The following is an 18815-nucleotide window of genomic DNA, read 5'->3' as shown; positions in this document are numbered from 1 at the left end:
ATATTCAGAGAGGCTGTTCAAAAATCTCTACAGATAGGGATATGTGATTAAAACTACAGATCTGTGAATCAGCACCTCAGAGTTTGCTTCCGGGGGAATTCAAGACATTAACAAATGCTAAACTCTTGGAAATCGCTCAGTCACAGTGATTAACATCTAGAGCATCATGCATGGAAAAGGAACATAACTTTGACTTTATGTCTGTCATTCTCCAAAGCAAGTGCTCAACAATTTCATTTGCTTATAAAACCAATTTAGCTTTTGTTTCTTAATCAGTGATTTTATTGGAAGCGGGGAGAGTTTCATAGGATTTTAGAGTTATAACAGGCAAGAGTCCAATTTTGTCAGCTTACAAATAAGGATGCTAGCCCCTTGGACATTTAGCAGCTTGCGAGAGGCCATGCTGCTGGAAAGCGGTATTGCCCTGACCGGACCCACATTGCAACTCTCTGGTCTCCTGTTTCTACCAAAGCCATTTTCTTACATCTTGAAGGAACAGTTGGTTAGATTGAGGTATTTCAGCGGACTTTTTTTTTTTTTATAACATTTATTTATTATTGAGAGATAGAGGGAGACAGAACATGAGCATGGGAGGAGCTGAGAGAGGGAGACACAGAATCCGGAGCAGGCTCCAGGCTCTGAGCTGTCAGCACAGAGCCTGACGCAGGGCTCGAACTCACGGACTGCAAGATCATGACCTGAGCTGAAGTCCGACGCTTAACCGACTGAGCCACTCAGGAGCCCCTCAGCAGACTTTTTTTAAAGGGTCAATGTAAAAATTTTAGGCTTTTGCAGGACTGACGGTGTCTGTCACAACTACTCTACTGGGTCACTCTACTGTGAAAGGAGCCATAGCCAGCAAAAAAGTGTGGCTGGGTTCTGATAAAACTTTATAAAAAGAGGTGGCTGGCCCATGCATCAAGGTTTGCCAACATTTAAGGGAGATTATAGAGGAGACACAGGTTCTCTTTGTTTCCATGTTTAAAAAATATTAATTTTTCAGGCTCTCCTTAGAGCTGTTTAGTATTTGTGAAATAATTTATTCTTTTTTTTTTTTTTTACTAAGTAGGTTCCATGCCCAGGGTGGGGCTTGAACTCATGACTCTGAGATCAAGACCTGAGCTGAGATCAAGAGCCCTTCGATTAACCGACTGAGCCACCCAGGTGCCCCTGAAATAATTTATTCCTCAGTAGCATGCAGTCCCTTGGATACCAGCTTAGTATGCTTTCTTTACAGCCAAAGAATAGCTTACTTGGTCCTAAGATGTATCATTGTCATTTGTCACGCCCCCATGTTTCTGTCGTGTTATCCCGATTGCCAGCCATGCTGGGCATTGGGGCTACTGTGTTCTGCTTCCTCCTTCTCGTACTCGCTGCACACACACAGACAAGTCTTCTCCTCCCCCAAATGTTGAAACAAGAGTGTATTTTTTTCATTGTGTCAATATTAATTACTCATAATTTAGGGCTCGATATTATTTTCTCTATTAATTTCCACACAGTGGAATGAGTCTAATTTGAATGATAAGGTTCATTTGCATTTAAATTGATATCTTAAGCATTCCCTGTGAGGAACAAGTAGCATCCATGGTTCTAATTATAAGCATTGTTTCTGGGGCAGGTTTGTTTTCCTTTGGAAGGATTTGTAAATATGGTGCATGGAGGTTAAAATTGGTAATGAGAATACAGCTCATTTGCTAGCTGTAGGAGCTCAGTTGAATGAAGTCAGCGTGACAAATGGTGAACTTCACACTTCACTCTACACTAGCTGTGTGAGCTAAGGGAGTTCACTAACCTCTCTGATCTTTAGTTTTCTATCTTTGAGAGGCACATAGTACATACACAACAAATGCTGGGTATCATTACTGATGTGATTCGGAAGAAGCTGATGGAGACAAAAAGGACTAAACAGAGGGGATCAAAATATTAGAACCATGGCAGGGAGATGAGCTGGGAGAGAAAAGATGGGTCTTGTACTCTGTTGACAACAATCAGTCCTCCCTGAGGGCAGGCAGATATGGGAGTGAAGACCAGCCAAACAACAAATGAAAAGTCACAAACCAAACTATCGTGGAAGATAGCAGAACTGTGGTTGCTTGTGAGTGATTAGCAGAGTGGTTAATGATCCTGGGCTCTTTTTCACAGATAATGTATTTTTCATTTGTAAAGTGCCTGGTAAGACTCCCAACAAGGTACTGACAGTATCAAATGACTCAGTGTCTGTTTGGTCACCATGCTGGCACCCACACAGAGACTGGCTCCTTCCCACTGAGTCTTCTGGAACATTCTCTGCGAGTTGAGCAGGGGACATGTTTGTGTCTGTCTGTGGGGCCTGGAGGAGAAGAGAAGGGAGGGTGGTCCAAGATCAGTACCAGAAGGGCATCAATGCTTTCAGCGTTCTGGGGAGGTGTGTGTGTGTGTGTGTGTTTAAATCATCATTTTTAATTTATTTTCTTTTATTAGCGCGCGAGAGAGAAAGAGAGAATCTTAAGCAGCCTTCATTCTCAGCGTGGAGTGCGACAAGGGAGCTCAATCTCACAACCCTGGGATCATGACCTGAGCTGAAATCAAGAGTTGGATGCTCAGCCGCCTGAGCCACCCAGGCACCCCTGTTTTTTTGACAGATCAGCAAAGACTTAGTGTTCAAGTCAGTAATATGGGCAATCCTACTCCTTTGATTCTCAAGCAGGGCAGAAAATCATCTGTTTTATAGATGGAGAAACTGAGCACCTTCAAGATCAAACAATGCATTTTTACTCACAGTCACTCAATGGGAGTCCTTGGACTCAGCGCTCCCTGAATAGCTTAGATTTACACTAAACCTCTTATTTTAAAAATTGGCAACGTTTGAGCTATAAAACACAAGCTTCTATTTCCATAGCTTAATGAAAACATCTCCCACACACTGTAATACATCTTATTCTTCTTCTGCCTAGCAGAGCACGCGTCGTGGCGAGGTTGTGTGTGTGCGACATTAAAAGTACAGACCTCGCCATCGTCCTGGGGATGATGAGGAGGAACATTGCTCAGAGCCAAGCCCTGGCTTCCTGCACTTGGCTTCAGGTTTTAATTATCTGCTGATAATTAAGGGTTCTTTCTTTGTGACAAATAATTTCCCGTAGGTTGGGAGCCTGCAGGGTTACTGTGGTTGGGAAGCTAATCTTATTTCTATGTCAGAGATTCTCTCTGCCTTGGCCACGTAGGATGGAAAATTCAGCTTTGCCCAGGTTCCAGAGCGCTGTCCCAGAGCAGACTCAGAGATGAAGGCTTGTGGGATTTATTGAGAAGATCGATTGAAGATGTGGTCTCCCAGGGGAAAACCAGTGAAAGAGGGGAGAGAAGCAGGATAGAACGAGGGAGGAAGCCAAGTCAAGACGGGATTTTGGGCAAGTCCTGCGGGGAGCCCTGGAGGGTGAATTGCACCTCAATGTAGGGCAAGCCTCTACAATTGGAGGCAGAAATCGAGCAAAGTCAGGGTGGGGGCACACAAAAAGGGTACAAAGGGGTCAGAGCGGGCCAGACATAACCTGATCCAGAGGGTTCTCTTTGGTGGCAGAAGGTGGGTTGGGAGGACTTAGCAGGTGGAGATTGTGCTTAGAGGGGCCAAGAGGCTTGAAGTTCCCTCAGAGGGACCCACAGCTGGTTGTCTGCCTGGGCTAGGTTTTGCCTGAGCACGTGGAAACATCCAGATATGTGGTTCCGCACTGCGATGTGAACTGGCATATGGAGGGGAGCAGGTGCAGCTATGCCTCAGGGTTGGGGGGTGCTGGAGACTCTAGTGGGAGGACGAGCTCTGCCGTCCTCTGGCCAGTCACAATCCTCTTTGGCCTCAGTTTCCTCCTATGTAGTGAGTTAGGGACTAGACCAGAACACCTGTCAAATCCCTAGAGTTGTTACCCCAAAAGCCCATCTTCCCACATACCCAGGACAGACCATCTTTCCTCCATTTGCTTCAACCATGTTAACTTAGAGGCACTGAAAAGAGATTAAAAACTGTTAAGTGCCCTGGGCGTTTGGGTGGCTCAGTCGGTTGTGTCCAACTTCAGCTCACATCATGATCTCATGGTTCATGAGTTTGAGCCCTGCATTGGGCTCACTGCTCTCAGTGCAGAGGCGCTTGGGATCTTCTGTCCCCACTCCTCCCCCGCCCCATCCTGCTCATGCTTAAAAATAAATAAGCATTAAAAAAAAAAACAAAAACAAAAGTTGTGCTTTAGGGGTGCCTGGGTGGCTCAGTCAGTTAAGCATCCGACTCTCGATTTCGGCTCAGGTCATGATCACATGATCTCACTGCTGGTGAGGTCAAGCCCCGTGTCAGGCTCTGTGCTGACAGCTCAGAGTCTGGAGCCTGCTTCGGATTCTGTGTCTCCCTCTCTTTCTGCCCCTCCCCCCCGCTCACACTTTCTCTCTCTCTCTCTCAAAAATAACTAAACCACTCAAATAATAATAATGAGAAGAAAACTTAAGAAAAACCACTGGTAACTGCCCTGAAATCAACCTACAGCGCAGGCAGCTTTAAGGAAACATGTGCTGGAGAAATGGGATGTCTATTTCAATAAGGACTGAGAAGTCTTAGGGGATGAATTGTGGCCACATGGATCCACCTCAGAGTCTGCACATGTGCTGCAGGAAGGGGTCTGATTTGCTGGACTTCCAGGTAGAGCCATTTTGGGCTCATCCAGGTTGTTGCTGGCCTCAGAACTGGTTTACCTGGGTCCCCACTGAGCCTGCAGAGCTGGGGTGGCGGCGGGGGGGTGATGCCCTACCCTCAACCACCTGCGAGGTTTGTGCATTCCGTTCTCCTCCAGGTGGAGGGAAAACACTATTTTCAACGAAGATGACCTGTTTAGTTTTCTATCGCTGCTGTAACCAGTTACTACAAACGTAAACAACGAAAATACATTATAGTTTGCAATGGTTCTGTGGTCCGAAGTCTGGCCCCGTATCAGTAAGCTAAAATCCAGGTGTTAGCGGGGTGGTTTCTTTCGAGAAGCTTTAGGGAGGAATTCGTGCCTCGCTATTCAGGTGGTTGGCAGAATTCAGTTCCCAATGGGACCAGGGTCCCTGTTTCCTTGCTGACCGAGCTGAAGGCCACTCCTGGCTTCCATGCCACCCAAATGCCTTGGTTTGGGTCTCCCTTCCTCCATTTTCTGGTCCAGCAGTAATGGGTAAGTCCTTGCCCTTGTAAGTCTCCTCTGTCCTCTCGCCTCTCCAGCTTTCCTCTCTTACTTGTGAGAACACGTGATTACACTTGGTCCACCTGGAGACTCTCCCTATTTTAAGTTAACCTTAAACCCATCTGCAAAGTCCCTTTTGCCATGTAAACTATTCACAGGTTGCAGGGATTAAGGCATGGATATTTTGGAGGGCCATTATTCTGGTGACCCCATGGCCATTCTGTCATCACATCTCCTCCCTACCCTTGGTTCGGATTGAGACCTTTTCTTCAATCTTTGAGGTCAAATCTTTCTTTTGATGTCATTCATTCATTCATTCATTCATCAGTCATTGATCAGTCACCTGTTTGGTTGCACCTCATGGGCCAAGTAAGGGTTGAGGCTGTGGACAGTAGTAAGGTATGGACCTTGTCCTTGCTGAGGAGAACCACAGCAATGCAATGCCTGGCTAGTGACACCGTCAGTGCCCAAGATTCTCTTCACTAGGCCAGGGCACCCACGCGCCAGCTCTGGGAGTGTTGGCTGCTAAACAATCACCGCTGTCCCCGTTCTCTGGATAATTTGCCTTTGGACAAATGGGACTCGCCAAGCCCAGGGAGTTACACAGGCCCCAGGGACCACTGGAAGTTAGTGACTGACTAACACAGGAGTTCAAAATGCTGAGCCTCAGGGAGGGATGTACTTTGTGATGTGATTCATGCTGTAGAGTTTCCCAGGAGTCAGGCTGAGGCTAGACGTCTGTCCTGCCTTGCTTCCCATCATCCCCTTGTCCTGAGAACGGGCACCCCAGAAAATCACTTTCTCAGTTGCTTTCAGGGGATGCGGCCTAAGGTAGTAGTAATGATAATAACCAGTGTGCACACACACATTCTACTTTTATAACAACGAAGAAACACAAATGTCATGCTTTCCATAGGTCCATGCAGCTATGTCTCACTGGAATACATTTCTAAGTGGCCTTCAAGGCCAAAACGTAATTCAAGCAGGCAGTAGGGTAAGTGCTTTGCATTCCTTCAGTCTCTGGGACTTGGTTTGGCGTTGGCTTAAAAAGCAGAACAGAGGAAGGCTATTCATGAACTTTTGGCACACTTTGTAACAATGGGATAGGGAAAAATTAGAACAACACACTAATTGACTCTTCGAATTTCATTTTCAAAAGGGCCTTCGTAACTTCATTATGTGTCCTTAAGGCAGGAAGGGAGGAGGAGTTAAGAGCATGGCCTCTGAGGTCTCACCATCTCAGGTTTGTGGCCTTCTTCTGCTAAGGTCTAACTGTGTGACCTCAGGCAAGTTGCTTAAATTGCAACTTGCACTCCTTAACAGCGGTGTGTCTAATATGTCGGAAGCAGTTCTAAGGGCCTTGTGTACACACTCACTTGACTAATCACAACCATCTTTAAGGTGTGGCAAGTACAATACTTATTAATAAGTATTACTAACCCATTTTACAGATGAGACACAGAGAGATTAACTTGCCTAGGGTCACATAGCTAGCAACTACGTCGGGTGGGATCAGAACTCAGGGGGTTTCTGGTCCTAAAGCTCTTAACTCCCATACTAAATTTCCCTGCCCCTCCGTTGTAGCAGGATTACTGGTCCTAAAGCTCTTAACTCCCATACTAAATTTCCCTGCCCCTCCGTTGTAGCAGGATTATTATTTCTGACGGAGTTATTTTTGCGCTAAAAGCAACCATATTAACAAATGTAAAACCTGAACAACAGTCTATTTTTATTAACTCAGAGGAAAGGCAAGCCATTCAGTTCATGCTGAAATCTAATCAAGAAGTCTGTATTCCTTTTCTATTGCTGTATAGCAAATTCCTACAAACTTAAAAGAACACAAGTTTATTATCTCAGAGTTTCTGGTCATGGGTTAACGGGGTCCTTTGCTCGTGATCTCGCCTTGCTTAAAGCAAGGTGTTAGCGGGGGCTGCAATCTCATGTAAGGCTTGGGATCCCCTTCCAGGTTCACTGGTTGTTGATGGAATTCAGTTGCCTGTGGTTGTAAGACTGAGACCCTTAGCTTCTTAATAGTTTTTTTTTTTTTTTAATATTGATTTATTTTTGAGCGAGAGAGAGTGCATGCACACGAGTGGGGGAGTGACAGAGAGACAGGGGACAGATGATGAGAAGCAGGCTCTGTGCTGACAGCAGAGAGGGTGACACGGGGCTCCAACTCATGAACAGTGAGATCATGACCTGAGCTGAAGTCGGCCTCCTCACCAACTGAGCCACCCAGGCACCCCTGACATCTTTAGCTTCTTTTTAAATTTTTTTTTAATGTTTTTATTTTATTTTTGAGAGAGAGAGAGAGAGAGAGAGAGAGAGAGAGAAAGAGCATGGGGGAGGGGCAGAGAGAGGGAGACACAGAATCCAAAGCAGGCTCTAGGCTTTGAGCTATCAGCACAGAGCCTGATGCGGGGCTTGAGCTCACGGACTTTGAGATCGTGACCTGAGCCGAGGTTGGCCTCCTAACCGACTGAGCCACCCAAGCGCCCCCCTCTTTTAAAATTATTTTTATGTTTTTATTTTGTTTCTGAGAGAGATGCCTTTAGCTTCTAGCTCCATTCCCTGACATGTGCATCTGCACAACATGGCAGTTTGCTTCTTCAAAGCCAACAACTCAAAGCCTCTGTTGCTTAAGATCGCTCTTGCTTCTTCTTTTTCTGATCTATAGATCCTCTTTTTATGGGGCTCCCCTGATGATGTAAGACACCTAGGATAACTTCCACTGTGATTAACTCAAAGCCAGGCGATTCAAAACCTTAATTACACACAAACAATCCCTTTAACCCTGCCCTATGATGCAACCTAGTCACGGGAGTGATATTGCACCATATTCCTAGTCCTGTTCACACTCAAGGGGAGGAGATTATACAGGGCGTTTAAACGAGGGGGTGGGTATCTTGGGGGCATTTTAGAATTCTGCCTACTGCAAAGGCTTTGGCTTCAAGGAAAAATGATTGAGAGATTTTAAAGAGAAGAATGGGGTCTAGTTGAAATCAAAGTGTGGTCCTTATAGTTCTTGAATACAACTACACAAGCGTTCTTTACCTGAGGTCTGGGCATTGTTTCTTGGTCTTTGTTGCCACATCAGAAAACTGAGACTGGATGATGGGTCAGACCTTTAGTCTCCATCAGATGCACAGTGGCCCTGGCAATGACCACAGCTAGGCCAGGCTCTAGTGGACACACCTACTTGGGCTCCATGGCTTGACAGCCAGGTTTGGACAGGCACTAGAGATGGCCACCCATTCCTTCCTTCTGGATGGGGCATGTGGATTCAGGAAGCTGGGCAGACTCCCAGATATCCAGGACTGTGGCTTTAAGGAAATACAGTTGGGAAACAGGCACGCGAAGAAAGGAGAGGGTAATGATGACGTCACCTTAGTAGGGGCAGCATTTTTCATCATGGCTGCAGTAAGGAGATATTGGCACATTAATTATTTGTAAGGTCTGCTTTAAGCAAGGCTTGGTCACCTAAGCATTTTTGATTCCCTGAGGTAAAAAGCCAAAGTAGAAAACTTTAGTGAAATGTTTCACATCTTGGGAATTCAGTGAGCATATCTGATCATGAGAAGGAGAGTAAGAAAGTAACAAAAGCCGTAGAGAAAATATTTTTTACATTTACATAAATGACTTTCTTGTGGCTTGTCATGTAATGTAAATATTGGTATCCTTTTTCTGAATAGATACGGTTGGTGATTAGCAGAATAGAATCCTAATAGTCTCATTGGCACCCATCCATCCATCCATCCATCCGTCTATCCATCATCCATCCATCCATTTATCCATCCATTCACAATTCAGTTATTTATTTATAGAAGAATCTCTATTAATGATCTCCTTGGGGAACAAGGCCTCCAGTTGATTCTCTCATGAACAAAAAATTGAAAGACATCTTGGTTTTTAAGCCGTTTAAATTTAGTCAAAGAGATGAGACTGCGTCAAAGGCCGTTAGAGAATTTAAGGTAAGAAAATGACTTTTGTGGGTTGCTTTTAGTCTGGGCTTCTTGGTGGAAGCAACTCTCTAGATGAAAAACTAATTATAATCCAATCATCCTTTGTATAGAACAAGCTTCTAGACAAATTCATATGCTGTCTCAACCTAAGAGAACATTCTTTAAATGCATTTTAGTATCTTCCCTTCTCTAACTTTTGGGGCTACTTCCTTGTTCTTGCTGTTGTGTTCCCATAGTGGGAAGTATTTTTATTTTCAGGACCACACTGTACACATTACGATGTAATTATATACTTACAAGTGTACCTCCCCCATTGAACTCTGAAATCCCTTGGGGGCGGGGACCAGATTTTTCACATTTTATAGTCCAGGCCCCTAGTACAGCATCTTGCACATGGTAGAAACCCTACAGGTCTCTTAAATGTTGACCTGGTCCAATGGAACAATAACTAGTCAACTGAGCAACAAGGAAAAATCGATTATCCAGATTTTTCTCTTTGTTTTCCCTGTAGTTATACATCTAGGTCCAAACAAGTAGATTCATTTCAGTTAAACCAGATTTTATTTTCTTCCATTTTTATCTCAAAGTACATTCCTGTAAAAATGAACAGATTCCTCTACCACATGGGTTGAGTCAGACGATACTCATTTGATGGATGATCTGTCCAAATGATTAAGAAAAAGTTCTTATTCCCGGTAATCAGTCTGGTGTCCTGGTGATAAAGCACTTACTATGACCTGGCCAGCATTAGCAAGTACACAGAAAGAAGCCAACTCCTCCTTCCAATAAGACATAAAGGTTGTTTAAACTTCAATTTCAAATGCAATATTAATGTGGTTATTTAAATATTAATCGGTCTAAAAGCCCGGAGCCATGCATGCGCTTAATACTTCATAGCATCTGAGTCATTCGGGGCTGAGGACTGAGCCCATCTCCAGCAGGTGCCCTTTCATCATGGCGGCCACCTGCCACCTGGAGCCCTGGTGCGCATGCGGCTGCCAAGCTCAAAGGCCCTTCCTTTGGGCTCAGAGATGGCAGCCCTTCTCAGTGCTCCAGAGGCCCCTCTTCAGAGACAGTCACCTGTCAGGAACCCATCAAAAGAATGGAAAAGTGCAGGTCCTGAGGGGTGGGCTTTTTTCTTCTACAAGAACTTCTTTTGGCAAAATAACCCTAGAGCATCAATATATCACGTTCCCACTTTTGAACCAAACCAAAGGACATAATTTGTCCTCTCCCATATGGGAACTTAATTACATTTTTACCACCTGACGAGCTGTAGACATTACAGAAAAGAAATAGCTCTTGGCTACCTGCATGTGAATCATCCATACTGGGAGTCATATTCTCTTCAGGCCTTCAGCCACAGAGACTTCAGTTAATTCCGTGGCCCTCTATTTTCTTCACCAGGGACAAGCATTATGGGGAATGGAATGAGACATCCACCTATGAGGTGGTTGACAGCTGGGAGTAGGGAGTTCTGCATGCTAGAGTTTCCCTTCGTCGCTGATAGAGGGCCATCATATGATTGAGCTCCTGATTTCATTTGCAAAAGTAGGAATGGTGAATCAATATTCAGTGCAACTGAACAAATATCTATTAAATGTCTGCTAACCATCGTGCTAAATGTTAAGGGGGACACGAAATTAAAAAGTACACACTTTCCTACGAAGAACTTGTGATCTAGTTGTAAGGTTGTCATACATTACAGGGGAACAGCTTTGCTGAATGAGTGAATGAGTGAGGTGCCAAAATGAATGATGAGATTAATCATCAGAATCTGGGAAAGCTTTCAAAGAAATACACGTTACAAGGCCTATCCCTAAAGATTTTGATTCAGTAGGTCTGGGGTAGGGGCAGAAACCTATATTCTCCTTACCAAGGAAGGGGTCTAGAATGGGTAACTGTAACAGCCGCTGCATAAAAACAACCATAATATGTCAGTAGTGGATGACAAGAAATATTTATATCTCTTACGGGTCTGCAGGTTGGCTGGGAGTTTGATGATCTAGGCTGAGCTCAGCTGGGTGGCTCTGCTTTCTTGCTTCTGGGGTCAGCTGGTTTTCACCTGCTATTGGTGGGGCTCCAAATGGTGGCTCTGTTTCTTATTGCCGTTCTACAGATTGATGAGAGTGGCTTAGCTTCAGGCTCTGCCAGCTCCTCACCACCCCCCCACCCCGCGCCGGGTCCAGTGGGCTAGCCTGGGCATGCTCTTCTACTGGTGATGGTAGAGGCATAGGAGGGCGCATGGGAACCCGCAAGGCCTCTTAAGGCCTCGTCTCTGAACTGGCACAGCACCTCTGCATTATTAAATTGCTTTAAACAAGTCATAAGGGCCAGCCTGAATGAAGTCAAGGGGTGGGAAATTTACTTCACCCCTCTAGAGGAAGTTTCTGCAAAGCCCCACAGCAGAAGCCACAGGTCTAGGGAAAGATGGGTAGTTGGTGAATGTGTTCTTCTACAGTCCATGGAGAAACTCCAGCAAGAGCACGTGAATCTGCATCGATTTTCAGCACAGGGTCCAGGGGCTGCTCGGAGGGTGACCCACAGTTTCCCAGCGGAAAGATGAAGGCTCTCGGGAAAGACGCAGCCCATCACCCCTGCCAGCAGGGTAGATGCCTGCGGCCTGCCCCGTGGTCACGTAAACATCTGGAGATGTCATTCCCTGGCCTGGAGAAATCCCCATTTGGAAAAATTGCTGTCTTACCATCCCTACACTCACCTTGGAAATTAGCCCTCCCCTCTGAATATCCATGAATATCCTTTTAGTTCAAAGATCTGTGACAGAGAAGCGGCGTGTGGATCCGAAATTCTCCTTCCCAGGGCCATCCTTCATTATATCCCTGGCTGTGAGCCAAGGGTTTTCTTTCTCCCTGTGTCACCTGTTTGCCTGGATGTTCTTTTTCAAATAAATCTCTTATTTTTTTTCAAATAAAATACACTTTACCTTTCAGAGAAATCTCATAGAGTCTCTTTGGTAACTTCCACTCTTTTGGCTTCAGCTTTACAAGCTCATGACCTTACCCTTAAGTCTGGACGAGGCGCCCTTTTTCTCTTTTGAGAACTCTGAGCTGACTGTGGAGTGCACCGAACGATGGCACTGGTTTTTTAAGGCATTCCCCTGCTTCTCCTCCAGCAGGACAAGCTGCCGTTGTGTGAAGTTGTAATCTCAACTCTTTTGCGAAGGAGATAAACATTTGTGTATCTGCCCCCACCCCCCCACATTATCTCAATGATACCACACAACAAACCTGATGTTCATTTTTCCTATTTCACAAATGAAGAAATTAAAGCTCAAGGGGGTTTACAGGGTTAGTCTAAGGCTGCAAAGCTATGAATTAAGGAGCCAGTTGTCACACTCAGGTTTGACTCAGTTTCCCACTGTTGTCATACTATAATCCCACCCTTGCTGGCTGATTTTCAGCTTCCGGCACCTGCCACTCTGTGTCTGAAGACTCCCTATCCACTGACTCTATTCTGCGTGTATGGTGGGGAGGCCAGGAGAGCCAGGGAGTTAGCCCCCGATCTCCCCACCCTATACCTGCTTCTGGGGCACAGCCCTCAATCACTGATTGACAAGAGTTGGGTGATAACTCTGAGAAGGCTCTGTCTACACTGCTTCCCAGAGTGCTACAGTCAGATCAAGCTCCCATTAGCCCTCAGTAGTAATTGGCTGCCTAACAAACCCTTTCTTGGCCACTCTCCTTTCTGATATCACTTCCCTTCTTCCCGGCTAGTGCTTCCTGGGATTTTTTCCCAAATAAACGACTTGCCTTTAAATCTCTGTCTCAGGTATGCCTCTGAGAAAACACCAAACCACAGCGAGAAGACTCTTCTTGGATTATACAGAACCACTAGCCATTTCTTCGCCCCTGTACCTCAGCAGAGCAGGCCTTGGAGCAAAGCAGGAGATGCTCAGTTCTGTACCCCCCGCCCCTCTTCTGAAAGCTGCCACCTCTGTCACCCTTCACATGTTCTTGAAGGAGTCTCCCTGTTTTCTGTACATCTGGAAGGACCCCTAGGCTTGGACCAGTACTGTGAGCACAGATCTATGGTGGTCACCACCTGGGGGCTGCAGCGTAAAGTGATGAACAGCCCTACCTGCCTGCCTGCCCCTCACCTGTTAGATGCATCCCACACCTGTGTCCTCACTGACTCGGACTCCTCTGGAGAACAACCCTGTCTGGTTTCCCTCTTCCCCTGGGGGCTTGCATATAGCAGGCTCAACACACAGGGATTCAACTGAGTTCGAGCATACATCCAGACTGCACAGAGAGAACAGGAACTCTGATTTTGACTCGGTCTAAAATTGTTTCTTGGCCAATACCCATTCCATGTTATTACTGTAGGGATGGAGAAAGGAGGATTTTAATCATTTGGAATAGTGAGCATTGACCAGGGGGACTGGATCCCTCGGATTAAATTCAATCACAGAACCATAGAGTAATAATAAAAGAAGTGTCTCTTATTATCCTTTGCCCCTAACAATCAACAGATTCACTGTAGATTTGTTGAATTAAATTAGCACTAATGACTTACATTTATATACTGATTTTCAGTTTTCAAACGATTTCAATTCTCAGTTTAAATAGAGAGAACACTGGAGTACCAGCATCCTCAAATTTGTCTCTTTAATATACAGAATAAAGAAGATTTGAAAATAATTCTGCTTTGGGAAACATTTTGCCTGATTTGGTTATCAAGCAATTTTTGTCATAGCCGTCTAAGAACCTCTGATAGAGCTTTCCCTTCTCATTGCAAATAATCAGTAGCAAGAGGGAATTTTCTCCACACAATACATTTCTGTTTATTGTAAACCCTTAATACATTTAAGGGTCATTAACCCATGTGAATGTTGCCAGAACCAGGCCCATATGACCTTTGGCCTCTCACCCATGTCCCTGCTGAGCTCTGTCCAGCTGCCTGCACCACGTCTCTTTGTCAAGGGCTTTCTCTGAGACCCTGGAAGGTAGGAGGTGCTGGAATGTTCACATCCACATCCCTAGGACCAGCCTTCAACCAATGACTGATGGGAGTTGATGTACAAAAACCCAGCCCTGGCCCGCATATTCTACTCCATCTCCTGGATTCCCCAGTGAGCTTGAGTTGGAGCCTCTCCCCATGGTGACTTTGATAACACACCATCTATGGCCTGCCTTCCCTTCCATATCTCATTCCCCCCTCTCTCCTTGCTTCCTAGAATCACCTCCCAAATAAACTACTTGCACTCTGACTCTTGTCTCAGGGTCTGCTTCTGGAGAAACCCAAACACAGACCTTCCCAAAGCACATTTCACTAGAAGCGCTGGGCAAACTCATCACATCCGAGCCATTAAGTCACCTAACAAAGTGTGACGCTGCCTGTTAATCCTTTACTCAAACAATTTTTGAGTTTATCACCGTCCACTGATTTCATTGCTCTCCCGGGCAGCTCTCCTCCACTTGCCATTCTCATTCTCTTAATTATAGTGTAAAATTTTTAATTAAAAATAAAGAAGATAAATTTGGTTGGTTAGTAGCTTCAAAGTTGTCACTCCCAACTCTACACGGGGCGAGAGAGATGCTGACTGGAGCAAGCCAGTTCAAGTTCAAGTTCTCCACTGAGAAATTTAGAAGGAGATCTCTGGATGCTGTTTTTTCACCTGTACCAATGACGTGGAAACACTTCACAGCCAGGCATAATTATATATGATTTTTTGGTAAGATTCCAAGTGTTTGACAAATGTTGAAGACTCGGACCTTCCTCTGGATGGAAGCTGTCAAAACGTGCAGTTTTGGACAGAACTCATGTGTTCTGTTCTATTCTTAGGTGATGTCTAGTTTAAGTTTACAGGAGATAGTGTCATCTCCTCGACAACATCCCCACCAAATGGCCATCAACCCTCCCCTTGACCATTTTCAGATATGGAGAACTCATTATTTCCCAGGAGACCTAACTCCTTTGATTAGTAACCTCAGCGACTGGACCGTTCTTCCTCTGACTGAACTATACTCTTTGTCCTGCACTTGTGGGCGGGGATTTTCTTGGGAGAAAGTACTGAATAAGTTGAATGTCTCATTCCTCATGGAGAATTTGAAATATGTAAACATGTATCTAATGTGGTTCTTACCGTTTTCCCCCCAGTTTTTTCAGCTGTCCTGAGTATGTCATGGTTGGGAGTCCCTCAAGCATCCTGGTCACTATCTGTCATTCTCCCTCCCTGAGACGGCCATAGGAAGCAAACTCGTCCAATAATTGAGGATTGGGATGTTTAAACTATTTTTTTTTTTTAGTTTATTTATTTTGAGAGAGAGAAAGAGAGAGAGAGAGAGGAGAGAGAGAGAGAGAGAGAGGAGACAGAAAGAGAGAGAGAGTAGGGAAGGGGCAGAAAGAGGAGGGGAGAAAGAATCCCAAGCAGGCTCTGTGTTGTTCGCACAAAGCCCGATGCAGGGCTCAATCTCACGAGCCATGAGATCACGACCTGAGCTGAAATCAAGCGTTGGATGCTTAATGGACTGAGCCACCCAGGGACCCCAAGGACTAGGATGTTTAAATAAATCACAGCATAAGACAATACTATGTAGCCCTCATAATCATGTTTTGAAGACTATTTACTACTATAAAACTATTTACAACTTGTCAAGTGGAAGGGGGGTGCTGTACATGCAACAGAGCCCGATTTCATTAAAAAATACACACAGAGAAGTGAAAGCCCAAGACATGCTAAAATATTAAGAATGGTGCCATGGCTGCTTTTGAGTCTGTATCGTGATTTGTCCAAGTTTTCTACAGAGAACATGTATGTATTTTTTAATCGGAATTTTTTTTTTTGAAAGAAAGAAAACAAAATAAAAAAGAACACAATGCTCATAGAAGCCATGGAGTTGTTCAGGTATATATTCTGATATTGCAGAATAGAGGGGAGCTTGGCACCTCCCTCCATGGATGTTTCATTTTCCAATTTCAGATCCGGGTTTCTGGCAGATGAACCCCGCTGTTGATTAGCATTGTACCTGCCATTCATCAGAGCCCCCGGGGGTTGTTTTCCCATGTAAATTACTCTCTCTTTGGACTCTGGCAACTGGCATTGGGGGCAGCCTGTCCCAGAAGCACAAGGGCGGGGTGGGGGGTGGGGGAGAAGGGAGGGGTGCCTAGGTCACTCTCCATGTGAGTAACCTCAGGATGTTTCCATAGTGTAGTGATTCCCTTGCGCAGTGTCCATTCATCGGACACAGAAGTGACCTGCAGAGGTCCTGGACTGGCTGGAGGGAGGCCAGGCACTGACAGCCGCCAGCCTGTCTGACAGCCACTCCACCCTGAGGTCCTACGAGCTGTAAGATGCAGTAACATTGGTTTGTGGAAATGAATAAAACCCTATTTGGCAGCTCTGCAGGGTGCTGGGTCCTGGAGATGGGGGGAAACTTAACAGCCTGTGAAAAGAATATAAATGCCTCTGTGTGCAGAGAGTGGCCCTCTGAGGAGGAACCGGCCGCCCCTGCACACTATCATCCCTGCCATCTCTTCCTAAGGAAAGGCCTCTGGGTGTCAGAGCCTTGGAGAACACGCAACACACGCCTTTCCCACTCTCTCCTTCTGAGAACTCTTTAGGGCCCTGCAGTTATTGGGGAGGCAGAGGAAGGGAGGTCATTGGAGGAGGCAGATGAGGCCGTGCATGGAGGCAGAGGAGGGGTGCCTGGGTGGCTTAGTTGGTTGAGCGTCTGACTTCAGCTCAGGTCATGATCTCACGGTTCATGAGTTCGAGCCCCACGTCGGGCTCTGTGCTAAGAGCTTGGAGCCTGGAGCCTGCTTTGGATTCTGTGTGTGTGTGTGTGTGTGTGTCTCTCTCTCTGCCCCTCCCCTGCTTATGTGCACATGTTCTCTTTCTCTCTCAAAAATAAATGAACATTAAAAAAAATTTTTTTTTTAATTTAAAAAATTTAAGGAGGCAGAGGAACAGCCAAGGAGTCAGCTCCATGGTACTTGCAGTGGGGGAAGGTCACAGAGAGGAGGCGGGAACTGTTTCCTCAGACACAGCAGATGGGTGCTGAGACAGAATCTGCAGCTCCCAGGCCGTTTCTTAGTGTCTTCTCAGCAGAGGTGGATTCTCCTCTTTGGGAATAAAACTTCGATTTAATTTCTGTCCTTTCTTTCTGGGGGCATATTGGCTGGACTGTACCAATGGTTCATTTAACTTTTCTTTAAATTCTTTTCTTTTTAAAAAAAATTTAAAAACATTATTTATTTTGAGAGAGAGAGAGAGAGAGAGAGAGCAAGCAAGGGAGGGGCAGGGAGAGAGGGACAGAGAATCCCAAGCAGGCTCTGTGCTGTTAGCACACAGCCCGATGTGGGGCTCAAACTCACAAACTGTGAGATCATGACCTAAGCCGAAATCAAGAGGTGGACGTTTAACTGACTGAGCCACCCAGGTGCCCCCAACCCTTTAAAAAAATTATTATTCCAAAAGATAGCCCAAAGTATACTCCTCTAGATTTGTAAGACCCATGAAGCAAATAGAAGCTCAGCACATCGGTGCTTCCTTTCCTGATGCTTAATGCACTAAACAGATGATAAACTTTGTTCTCTCTTTGCAGTGTGGACACACATACCTTCTAGGATGAATAACCCAGAACGTTGATCTCCCAACGCTTCTGCTTGTTAACAATCTTTACCTAAGTCTACATTCTTCCAACTGTGAGTCTCTTAAGCTAACTAAAGTAACATTGAAAAAAACCCCTTAGATCTGGAGGTTATAGGAAAAGTACAGCTTAGTAATAGTTTGGATAATTTCAAGCAGACACAGCAGTGCTTGACTAGGATGCTCCCTGGGGTTAACATAAAGCAATCTCTTCATGTTGAAAGGGTTTGCAGGTTTCATCAGGAAAGCAGTGTTTGATTTGCTATGTAAGAAGTTAGAGCACGTGGGTCTAGCTCAACAGTGTTTATTACGATTTTCTGTTAATATGTCTTACTCGTCAAGAGATACCAAATGGTGCGCTCAGCGTTGCAGGGGAAAGCCGGGGTGGGGTGCTCCTAAGCACAAAAACAATAAAAAAAGATGACGTCCTTGCTTTCATAAAGCTACGGTTGCGATGTGAGGTGCCCCTCTTTTTGGCTTTTTGCGATTGGTTTTATCCAGCGAGAACCCAAACGGCTCATTTCCACCCTTCAATTCAATATCCTCATCGAGAGTTGATGGGAAACCTTGCCGAGGCTCTCTCTTCTTCGTCTCTCCCTTGTCTCTTGGCTCTGTTCTTTCAGACCCCAAGTTTCCTCATCGTCTTCTCACAAAGCCACTACCGTTACCTGCTGCCAGGCTCCACGCTTTGTCCCTTTGCTTCGGGCCTGAGCTGAGGCTCCAAGAGGGGCCGGGCTAGCGTGCAGGTGTGCGCATGCGTGCATGTGTTTCTGTGTGTGTGTGCCCCCCGCCCGTGCAGATCGGCTGGTACTTACATAGTTCGAGGCCAGGTCCGGGTGCAGGTAGTCAATCCCTGTGAAAAGAGCACCACAAGATGAAAGGTTAATACCTGCCACTGTGTCCTCCGGAAAGTTGCTCAAGAAAGTGCCCTCCTGGTGGGGCTGGTGCCAGGACAGTTGGACGGGGTGAGCCCCTGTGCCTTAGTCCCAGGCTTGCGTTTCTGTTCCCGAGTGAGGGTGGGGCGTACCCACCAGATGCGTCAGAGGGGCGAAGCCAGTTAAAGCT

The 18815-nt window shown here is 45.6% G+C and overlaps 1 protein-coding gene across 2 annotated transcripts in view; it reads right to left on the bottom strand.

Moving 5' to 3' along the window:
• Nucleotides 1-18815, bottom strand: part of PCSK2 (proprotein convertase subtilisin/kexin type 2) — a 271133-nt gene that overhangs the window by 97939 nt on the left and 154379 nt on the right. For both annotated transcript variants that reach the window (XM_049651163.1, XM_049651164.1), the window contains one exon: nt 18566-18603. In XM_049651163.1, the coding sequence (XP_049507120.1) occupies nt 18566-18603 (38 nt within the window). The remainder of the gene's footprint in view (nt 1-18565; nt 18604-18815) is intronic.

Source organism: Panthera uncia (genome assembly GCF_023721935.1).
Source record: "Panthera uncia isolate 11264 chromosome A3 unlocalized genomic scaffold, Puncia_PCG_1.0 HiC_scaffold_11, whole genome shotgun sequence".
In the NCBI taxonomy this organism is placed as follows: domain Eukaryota; kingdom Metazoa; phylum Chordata; class Mammalia; order Carnivora; family Felidae; genus Panthera; species Panthera uncia.
The sequence above is the reverse complement of the archived record's forward strand: the minus strand, read 5'-3'. Positions and strand labels throughout refer to the sequence as shown.